Source organism: Cydia fagiglandana, chromosome 1 (assembly GCF_963556715.1).
Source record: "Cydia fagiglandana chromosome 1, ilCydFagi1.1, whole genome shotgun sequence".
NCBI lineage: Eukaryota > Metazoa > Arthropoda > Insecta > Lepidoptera > Tortricidae > Cydia > Cydia fagiglandana.
The window spans coordinates 25274350-25286287 of record NC_085932.1 but is presented as its reverse complement, the minus strand read 5'-3'; the positions used below and the strand labels follow the sequence as shown (position 1 = coordinate 25286287).

Below are 11938 nucleotides of genomic sequence, written 5' to 3'. Positions count from 1 at the left end.
TGTTTTACTTATCTTTGCCACATGGCAAATTACACATAGTGTAACGTTTTTCTGCAAATATATTGTAGGTACCTAATAGTTAAACAGAATAAATAAATATTGTTATCTGTACCTGCTGATATTGAGGTGCAACGCTCTGCGTGGAGACCTGTTGAATCTGTTGTTGTGCATAGGACGGCTGGTCTTGTCCTACAGGCTGCCCCAGTAGCGCCAGGAGCTCTCGGTCAAAAGAGCTGGGATTGGAACTGGAGTCGCTAACTGACAAGGCAGCGCCGACTGACGCTTCCCCGCCGTTGGCAGAGTAGTGGGGACGGGCAATCACGGCATGGGATGGGTGAAGAGACACCTGAAAGTAAAAAAAGAACTGTAAATACAAATGTTGGTGCTTATTAATTTTATGAAAGAATTATAAAATGCCTACTATAACAGGTTTTCTGTGGCAATTAAGTAGTTCAACTCGTGGTTGTATCGGGTTTATCGGCCCAGTGGCATAGTGAGCATAGTAAACGTTAGAGTTGTAACAATAAATCTCATACAAACTTGCGGTCCTCTCCTCAATCATAGATTTCTGAATTATTACAGATACAATCATTAGCTTGGTTTGGGATGATTGATTGACTAATCAAGAAGATAATCCTGAACAAGTTAGTAACAAAAATCTGCCCTCCTGTTAAATAAATACATATAGGGTGGCTGCTATAGTTAATGGCCATTACATATTAATTTCCTAACAAATCAGAAAGAAACAAGCCCATTTAAGCCTACTTAATTGTTAAGAGCGGCCAATTACTATGTAGTGGTCAATGTCTATAGCAGTCGCCCTATTGCGATTCTGCTTATGATTAATTAATCACTTATGTCGATAAATCTCTAACGTATTTATTATCCGCAAAAACTAGACCACGGCCACAAAAATTACACAAATCATGCTCCCAAAGCGGATTTAGGCTCACTTAGGCTCAAGCAATCTTTGTGGTGAGTCGGTTTTTTGCCAGGCATGATAAATGTTATTCTTTGGGATTGAAATAAAAGATAAATCTTCTCACGTTCCGCACTTATCGAAATTGAAATCCCATTTCATACCCGGAATGCCCTTAATGGCTTCCTCGTAGATTTACAATAAGGAGAAGTTATGAATCTGAAATAAAATTAACTACACGTAGCCCTTTGCTTATTGAGTTACGTACGTACGTGCTTCCTTAGATAAAATATTTTATCCTGAATATAAAAAGTAAGGTTATGAGGCCACGGCTTACTAAGCAGCTGCTGCGGTCAGCTGGTTAGCGGTGGTTTTATAAACATGTTTTGAAGGATTAAGAAGAAAATACAACCTGTCGCGCAGTTTGCGGCTCCACGTAGTAGAACTGCTGCAGATTCTCCTTGTGCTGCGGCTGCGGTTCACTGTACAACTGCTGCAACTGCTGTCCACTGGTGAGCGGTGCTTTTCTCTCCGGCTGTAGCTCCAGCAGCTCTTGGGCGTTGAGAGAGAACACCTGGCCTGGCCGGTACTCCTCGGTGGCAGAGCGGCTGAAATTTTCGATTATAATGTTTATATTTCAACAATATTGATGTAAATTCTAACTAATAAATGAACTTTGAAAATTGATACAATGAAGGTGACCGACATGTGAATATTGAGACCCAAATCAGTGTCCGAGTGATATTGGATTCCGGATCGTATATTTGAGTTCAGTGACCTCTGAAACTGGCAATAAGATAAATAAAAGGATTTCAGACAAACTAAATCAAGGCCTGCTTGGCACGAAGCCAATAAAACCTGAATATAAATTGGCATATTTATTTTAAAGTGTTTCATTTTTCAGAATAAGTTATTATTTGCTTAAAAACTTAGGTTGTTATTCGAGAATCAAGGCAGATATTAGTTTACCTTTCAAAATTATTTAAGTTTTAAAATATCTACTAGTCCCGAAAATCACTGAGCCAATTTTTGGAATCACCCGATGTTCTGAACTTTTCAGAATTACCCGAATACACCTTATTAATTTTGAGACTTGGTATGTACAGTCAGGCAAGAAAGTGGTCTACCACTTTTCGACTCTATCATCTGATTGATAGAGTCGAAAAGTGGTAGACCACTATCTTGGCTGACCGTACCTACCTCCTCTTTATTTTGTAAGAACATTATTGCCTTTTTAACGAAATACAATAAACCAATAACTAAAAACTTTAATAAGTTTATGGACCATCAGAAATTAATTCCAGGGTCAGATAAGTAGGTAAGGTTTACTCGGGTAATTCCAAATGTCGAAAACTGTCGGATAATTCCGAAAAGAGACTTTTATTATGATGGAATTTAGGGTGATTTTCATCTGGATTTCGGAATTATCCGACATTCGGCATTACCCGAATACACCTTATGTACTTAATTTATTACCTAAGTCCTCTGTCATCATCTTGTGGCTCTTCTACAGGTGCTACTTGTTCCTGAAAAAAAAAACAAGAAGGTATAAAGTTACATGGATTCAAATAATTTAAGTCACTATACACTGATGCTTAAACTTTACCATTTGTACACATTATGTAAGCAAAAATGCACTTGGAAATGGCTCTGCAATATTTGGACGGAGTTTTAACGCAGCACTGCTTTTAAGCCAATCACCGATATAGCATTAACGTCCGGCGATGTAATTCCTATCGCTTAAACTACGTACAAGCGTCTTAATTTTCGACGGTCCAGTATTCGCTATGTGCACGACTGGTGCTGCCCTCATTTTGGCGGAATTTCTACGTTAAATCTTATGGAGTAAAATTAGTTCAAGCGGCTGCCGCTAGTACTAATGTCGGACATTCCATAAGATTACCTGTGTTTGTGACGATCAGCGCCACCGACTTCGCACGTTCCCAATATTTACGCGTAATACTTGTTCCCTCTCTAAAGGTCTCGTGACAGTGGTTATACCAAGGACTGGAATACACTGTCGATGGGAATACACTGTCATCAGCTCAGCCTCTCTTGCGACATTTGAACTTTACCAATGGATCTCATATTAACACTACTCGTAGTCCGTTTCCCTTGTTATTTATATTGTTGCAAGTGAGAGTGTTCCGAGCTATATCTAAACGAGATCAAATAGAAATGAACTTTCGAATGCCGCTTCTGGGTTCGAGCTTAATTAACTATGTAGCTTGCTCTATTGTATAAGTAACGTTCCATGTTTTTCAGAATAACAAGGAACAAGTCGTGGTAACCATAGTTTCTGAAATTGCTAAGCTTTTTAAAAGTTTCAAGCTTAATGCTACTAATATATTCATAACTATTTACCAACACCATTCGCTAGTAGTTAATATAAGCGAGACGTTACAACTGCGCGTGTCTATTTCTTCATTTTAATACTTTTCTATATACTATTATATACTCAATACTGCGTAAATGTAGACATGTCCTAAAACTTTACAACATGTGTGCTTCGTACGGAACCAATTAATCAACTAGTTATTAAGAGCCTAATCACCCTAATCGACACTTAGCCATTATAGTAATATGATCATCGTATCGTGATTGATGACTGTTTCTCAAGAGATCGAAAGCTAGTTTTTAATCTACTTTTTCAGTATGAGTTTAAGATAATTATGTTAAAAGATAAAACTATAATTCTAAACATGACATAATTATATTGGTCCATGTATTTTATGTTAACCAATGTATTTTATATTAAACGAACAATAAGTATTTACATGAAATAAGATACAATGTTTACACAATAAAGTAGATCCAACGCGACAAATTAGCGATGTGACAACAGCACATGTCACATAACACATGCGTACAAATTACTCAGTGAAAGCCGAGGAAAAATGAGACAATGCAGCGATTATCGGGCATTTTCGAAATTGCGGACGCGGCAATATCTTTTGCACAACGTGTTGATCAATCATATACTTACTACTACATACATACCTACCTACTTAGTACAGTTTTCTTATCTTTCCATATTTTAGTATGACAAATATTTAAAAACCGGTCAAGTACGAATGAGACTCCCGTTCCAAGGCTTCCGTACATAAGTCCGACTCACGCTTGACTGCACATTTCTAATAGTAGTTTTCCTGTCATCTATAGGTAAAGAACTATTTTGTGTATTTTTTTCAAAATTTTAGACCAAGTAGTTCCATTTTTTCCGTTTGAGGTACGGAACCCTAAAAAATAATGAACTTGATGACAGTTTTTTAATTGTAGTTTGGACATTTTCACTACTTTATCGTCTCATGTTGATTTAATTTAAGACATAAATTTAGGTAGGTATCTAGTTTGGTTACTTCTAGGGAATGCAAATCGGTTATTTTTTGTATGGAAATAACCGCGGTTTCGGTTAATAACCGATTATTTCCATACAAAAAATAACCGAAAATAACCGATTTGCATTCCCTAGTTACTTCATGAGAGTAAAAATTAATAATTACCATCAAAATGATGTCCAGTCGAGTCTTAAATAAACAACATGAGAAAATACACTAAAAAAATACTGTGGGTGTAAAAGACGTGATATTTTTCCACCGTATTAAAAGAAAATTACGATGAACATTAAAACACTTTGGCACTTAATATCCGTCGAGAAAATCGAATCTTTTCAACGGCCGTAATGGCGGCCGGAAAAATGCGACCTTCATATAAAATACTTGCAGTAAACTTGTCTCACAGAATAAACGTCAAAAGAAAATTCACTACACGTTGCTAATTGGTACTCGTACATCTACTAGGTATATTTCTCTATTAAATAATTATTAAAAAAACCTACCTAAATAGTTATAATCGTTGAATAGGTGCATGCAGTCACGTTGGAACGATGTGAAAATTGGCTCAAACATTATTTCTTTGAAAAATGTTGTAAGTTTTTGCGTTGTTGAACAATATTTACATATAGTTAGGTACTTGTATAAAACGGAATTGTAAGAATGAGCGACAGTACGGACGAGTGATATCAAAATGAGTAGTAGTACCTAAAATTAAAATCGATTTCACACTGCTAATACTTGGATAAACTGCTAATAAGTTGGAATAAAATAAAATCACCGCTCGCGTCCGGAGCTTGGCAACCCGCCGGTGACAGATGTTCACTGTTCAGTGGCAGCAAACGCAGCACTGCGCCGATAGTTCCGACTCGAAGTTTGCTGCCAGTTGTATGTACTCGTAAACTATTATGGCTCCTCTAACTCCTTTAACTTTTTCCGATAAAGTCAAGCAAACTTCCGTTTCAGATTTTACGACAGTATTAAATGGAACCGATAAATGAAAAGAACTCCGAACATTAATAATTTTCTTAAAAAACACTGACATTTAGGTAGGTTGCAATCAATATTAGTTAGATTGTTAACCAAGGGATGAAATGATGCCATTCACCCGAGTTAATACTCTAGTTTTCATTTCGAATACGAGGAAAGTAAAATGCATGTGTTTTTTTTAAGATATGACTAAGTATAAATTTTTAGTCTTTTTAGGGTTCCGTACCCAAAGGGTAAAACGGGACCCTATTACTAAGACTTCGCTGTCCGTCCGTCCGTCTGTCACCAGGCTGTATCTCACGAACCGTGATAGCTAGACAGTTGAAATTTTCACAGATGATGTATTTCTGTTGCCGCTATAACAACAAATACTAAAAACAGAATAAAATAAAGATTTAAATGGGGCTCCCATACAACAAACGTGATTTTTGACCAAAGTTAAGCAACGTCGGGCGTGGTCAGTACTTGGATGGGTGACCGTTTTTTTTTTTGCAATTTTTTTCCGTTTTTTTTTTGCATTATGGTACGGAACCCTTCGTGCGCGAGTCCGACTCGCACTTGCCCGGTTTTTTGAGGGTACTTTCAATTAACAATTTAGGCAAAAGTATCGGTATTTATGGAATGAGGAGTCAAATACCAGAATGGTAATTGTATAACAAATCCATTTATGTATATTTATAAATCCAAATTTCAATAGCTTATTGTAAAAAATAAAATAAAATCGTATTTTGAACCAAAAATGCCCACACCTTTTAGAACAACAACAACGTATTTGTATCTGACATCTATTGATTTGGATGTATTGGTACCTATGTAGGTATTTATACTTATTTAAGTGTATATGTACTTTCTGTTGTATGTATAATTTTTCTTATTCCTTAAAATTTTATCACTACCTGCTACCTCTTTTTTAAAACTCTTTGTTCGTTATAACATGTTACCCTTAAGTTTTATGGAAGAGATCGCTTACAGACGACCACCTGTTGCTAGCTTTACCAACATTGTAAGTCTCTTTGAATTGTTTTCTTTTGACGTGCATTAAATAATACTTAGTTTAATTATTATTTTCTTTACAAGATCTTTTAATCTATGAACCTCAATTAATTTAAAATTAGCGTGTACCACTAATTATTTTCGCAACACCTTATCTCAGACAATAGTGAGAAGACTTCGCAGGGAACAATGCCAGATAGGAGATAACCTAATAGCAGAATGAGGTTGATTAGAGTATTAAATGATGATCTACTGCTTATATGATGGCTTGTGTAACATCTAAGTATGTTACATTGAAATACGGTTGGGTCAGAGATGATTAGAATTTGTATATGCATTTTTGTGTAATGTGTTTGTGTTTACGAAAGGATTATTATGGTTCAAAATTAAGATCTGTAACACCAGAGGGGTTGTAAGTGCGTTGCGGGCGTTTAAGATGGAAGTACCTATACGCTCTTTCCTCGAAGGTTTGAATGTCGTGTCAACTTCAGTCAACTTAATAAGTTTTTTTTTCATTGTGACTAAATATTTCACCAGAAATTTAAGAAATTGAAAATGAACAAAAGTTAGACACCATTTTGGCACCAATTTATTTAGCCATAATCATCATCATTAACCTATAGTATTCTCTCAGCCCTATAAATGAATTGCAATTGGATTTGCAACGTAATACTCGTACGATAATTGCAAATAATTTCCCTGAGTAATATTACACTGTTTATTTTTCAACATAACAAATGATCTTGCTAATAGTTATTAACGATAACGACTGTGGTCTATGAACCCGTCTCGCTGTAACCGCGGAATAGAAAGAACATTGCATTGTAGCAATTCGTGTCAAACCCGGGCTTTCTCTGCGAATCCGGTGATTAGGGACATCAATAGTGGCAACCGATTTTACGATGTGTAATAAAAAGTCTAGGTCTGCATTAAAAATGCTGTCATATGGAAGGTAATAACTTAGAAAACGGATAGAGGAAACCATTGTCAAAGACAGTTTTGAATGATTCACGGTTAGTTTCACTATAGTCTTATGATGATCATCATCAGTTACCCGTGAACAAGATGCATGTAACTGCGTTGAAATATTGGGGGCTTGAAAACAATACAAAAGGTCACGGTTCATATCCCGATAGATATAAGTCCATTGTCAAAGAGTTCAAGTTCTACGAAATTCTTTTAAATTTTATTCCTATTTTTTGTTATCGAATGTCTTGGAGAGTAGCGATCAGATTAGCTATATTTATAAAACGTCAAAACTATTGTTACAATGAAGGTAATATGAGAAACTGAGACGGACCTAGCTATACGAGTACATACCATAAAATTATGTGCATCTTTTGGACACACACGCTTGATCATAGATTTCATCACTCACACAGGCATGATCGCCAAGATTGTTAGCTATTCATCCAATATGCAGTTCGTCCAAATTGTATTTCGTCTATTTGTCTAAAACGCAGTTCGTCCAAATTGCGATTCGTCATGGTCATGTCGCATTACGTCCATATCGCGATTTGTCATTAGTGTCATTACTTCGTTAGGTACGCAACTAATCCATTTCGCGATGTGATTTAGACTGACCGACGTTAAGGTGCCACAATGAAAATAAAATATTTAAATAAAATTCAGGAGAATTCATTTATATTGGCAAGCATATTTGGCCCAGTGCCCAATGTCGCACGGCTTCCATATTTACTTCGAATGTTGCCTACGGATCTATTTCCTGTATGTATACCTATTTACAAATACAGGGCAGATGTTGTGTCGAGGCAAATTTTGCATATCCGCTGGCATAAAGTACTGGCTAGTTGTGACGAAATCTAGGGCACAAAAGTGAAAGGGCGAACTGAGGACATTAGCCGTTGCAAATAAAGTCGCAGGTCTAAGTCATAATGTTATGTTAGGTAACCTGATACCGTGTATTGATAGCAATATTCAAATGACAATGAGGTTTGCATGGTGTTAGAAGGATTTTTAGGTAACTATATTATAAAAGCTAAATACTTATATTTAATCTTGGTAGAATGTAGTCTATGATATTTTGAATTGGGTAGGTATACATTTACCGCGCAATTATTTTAGACAACTCCGGGAGAATTAATGATTCTGCATAAACACAAAGCATTTGAGAGTTATAGGAAAACTTTCTGGTAAAGTTAAATAATTAATAATGGAATAGAGCTGGCCAGAAAAGGCTGTGACTTACAAGACTGCGCCATAATAATGCAATTAAAGATGCATAGGTAGCGTAAAAGAGGTCGGTAATTAATTATATTATAGGTGTTTAATATATGTACATGTACTTAGTAATTACTGTAATTAGGTATTTATTTTTGTGCAAGTTGAATCAATTTCAATTTTGTAGGATGTCTCAAATGTTTGCTAAATAACGATGAACGCATAGCTGTAAAACTGCATACTCGCATTGTTTATGAAAGTAAAATTTAGCAAGCGATGTAAAATACATCGTCATTCTGGTCAGACAACAAAACTTCCTAAAAAGTAGGTAGCAATTATTTTAATAGGATATTTTATATGACATTATCTACTTATGAACAGGCAAAAATCTAATGAAAATATTATTTCGCATAACTTCATAATCCTTTGATTCAAACTTGACTCGATCCCGTAAGTAATTTTGAGATTAACGTTAGACTTGAAGCCAAATTACATATTTTACAAGGGTAAATGACAGTTCATTGCCCTGTCGGCTTCTAGCTCTACGTTGTTGTTAAGTGGACATCTGATACATATACTGTCAGTTGCAAAGACTCCATAAACCTTTGTCGGGAAGAAGTGTCTGGCTCAGGGGCTGTCTATATATTGTACAACAATCGAATTCATCATATATTCTGTCGCACGGCTAAATAGGTATCTCATTCGAGATTTCCACGGTTGACTACCCAAAGCTGATAAGCAAGCTTATATATTGCAGGAAAGTAACTTTTATCTAATTGCATATGCGACAAACCTAATAGGCACATGATGTTTAAATTCAGGTTTTGTGTATTTACCGCAGCAAGTTTATCTCGGAAATCTTGGCCCCCAAGAACTAGTCAATTTATAAACCCCGCCAGTCATAGAGAGTCCTTGTACAAAAATGGTTATAATTTACCTGTTTTCTAGCCGTCCTGTAAACCAGGTGAGCCGGTAGAGCCTCTTCTTGCGTTTGCCGTTTGTCCTTGTTCTGTTCAGGCTCTTTCGTATCTTCCTTTACTTTCACATCAGCTGCGTGAGCGAAGAGGATTATCGCTGGAACAACGAGATAAGGAATATTAATTTGGCATGATAAAAACCTTTATGGATTATTAAACCCATTGTGGTGTATGCTATGCTGAGCCACGTGAGCGAACCCAAGTAAAAAAAATATTTTACTGGGTGTAATGTAGTGATAACTCGATGAGGATAAAAGTTAATCTTTATTTTAATCAGAGTTTTAACGTCACAAATAACAACCATACATCGTACAAACTTCTGATGTCAAGTTTCTTGTTACGATTATGTTGGCAAGCTTCAGTATTACTAGGAAGCCCAATTGAGTTCTTGGTGGTGGCTTTATTTAGTTTAGTTTTAATTTAGTTAAGTTTAAGTTAATTTTAATGTAATTTATTAATTTGATAATATTTAGGATAGCGAATTTATAATGTATTATTGTATTAGTAATTAAGTTCTCATTAGCTACCAAGAACTAGAACGTTGACAATCAAAACAATTTGTTGTTAGGCAATCCGTTGTACTCTGTAGACAATATTAAGACTTACGGCCTGATTCGAACTTTAAGATACCTCAAAAATCTGCTAAAGATACGACGTGGATCGGATATGTCAGTGTCAAAAGTGACGTTTCTTCATACAAAAACGACGTAACTTAATGTTCGAATCAGGGTCCCATTTCTCGAATGGTATTAGACTAATATTATTAGTCCACTAACTGTCTAAAAGTCATATGAGTTACCATGGCAACACACTAATAATATTAGACTAATATCGTAGCATGATAACTGCCTGAGGCCCGGTCCTTAGAACAGATATCACTTATCATACCTACTCAATTCAGCTCCTTGCATAAATTTACTTTTTCCGCAAGGTTTGCCAAAAAGATATGAAATTCACGACCGAAGCAAGGTCCTCGAATACGTTTGTAATTATCTACTTCAATAAACATTGGCTTCAGAGACTGGATTACGATCCAACTTTTTTCACGGATTTTCTTAGATTTGGTCGAATATTACCTACGCATTAACTTTCTCTTTAGCTTTTTTATAAGAAACATTTTTATTCGCTTTGAAATACAAATTGCTATTTCAAGCTGTGTTTCTTTTATTAAATTTTTAAAATAGAGCGCACTTAAAATAATGGAAATGACCGAAAAGGGCCTGATTTTTTTATGAAGTGGGAATAGACACAGGCAAAATGAAAATGAAAGATAATTTTAAAGCAAGTTACTCCCATAAAAAGACTAAAATAAAAAGCAATGAGTACAGTTTAGCTCAATTATGGAATAAAAATTTGACCAGATTTTTATACCTAATGAAAACGATATAAATAGGTATTAGTCGTTACCTTTGCCGAAAAACCTGATTCCTAGTGCAAGTTTTTCTATAACTGCGAATGTGCTGAAGGGTTTTAAGAACATTAAATGTTCTTAACCTCAAATAAATCTTAACAAATATTATTGATAGTACGACTATTAATTTAGGTTTATCTTTTCAAGAACTATACCTACTTTAGAAATAACAGATAACTAGTTCTCTAGTATTGATAGTAGTTCTGTAGTATTCTGCAGGTTCTGTTAAAATGTGCTAAGGTTTCACAACACATAGCTCTCTCCCACGCCGGAGCGTTCTCAATTAACCACAAGGGGAACGATTTAACGACCACGCCGTTCCCAAAGGTCAAGAGTATTTATTTCATTTTTCCTAATTGGAGTTTATATTTATGGACATGCTGGGATCAAATATAACAATAGTCATTAGTTATCGTTTAAATGGTTTGTTGCGGGTTGCCTTGGTAGCATGGTCACCGGGACTTACTGATAATTTTACGCTTTTTATTTCTTTTGACAACATTATATAATTCTGTGTTTATTGTGTTATATTTACTACTAAATTAAGCTATTCTTTTCTGAGAACTCCAAGCAGCCAATTTTTGATTTGTATATATCACGGCTTACGTCTGTATAATGGATACATGTCCCTCTGCTGAATCCAATAAATACACACAATTCATTCAGGTAGAAAATAATCGCATTACGTATTGTGATTTTGATTTGTTTTGTTTTCATTTTACCAACCATTGACTAGCTAAATTATCTAAATATAGTAATCCTTACCCGTTAAATGTCGTATGCCACTACAAATTTTGTTTAACTACCTAAAGGTAATTTGTCAACGAAAATAGTTTAAATTCCGGCGACCAAATACCAACACAAATCCTTTGAACTATTTAGTTCAGTACATAATCACTTGTAGGTACCGATTAAAGCAAACATCCTAAGCACGCCGATAGTTATCACAGTTATATACTTATACGAGTATATAGGACCACGCTAAACATAGCGTAAACAACATTTTAGCTTAAAGGTGGGTTCGCATGATCGTTAAGCCGATACGACAACGTATTTGTAATTAATGAGGAGAATCACACAAATTCGCATCCAATCTATTTTAAGATATTGATCGATTCTCAATGATTGTACGGTA

The 11938-nt window shown here is 35.4% G+C and overlaps 1 protein-coding gene and 1 long non-coding RNA gene across 2 annotated transcripts in view; both read right to left on the bottom strand.

The window, feature by feature from the left end:
• Nucleotides 1-11938, bottom strand: part of LOC134668106 (uncharacterized) — a 518821-nt gene that overhangs the window by 268848 nt on the left and 238035 nt on the right. The window lies entirely within an intron of this gene.
• LOC134667987 (uncharacterized) overlaps nt 1-11938 on the bottom strand; it is a 49843-nt gene that overhangs the window by 1186 nt on the left and 36719 nt on the right. Inside the window, exons 2-5 of the mRNA XM_063525426.1 lie at nt 9353-9489; nt 2396-2445; nt 1332-1527; nt 113-346 (exon numbers count right to left, since the gene is read on the bottom strand). Coding sequence (XP_063381496.1) covers nt 113-346; nt 1332-1527; nt 2396-2445; nt 9353-9489 — 617 coding nt within the window. The remainder of the gene's footprint in view (nt 1-112; nt 347-1331; nt 1528-2395; nt 2446-9352; nt 9490-11938) is intronic.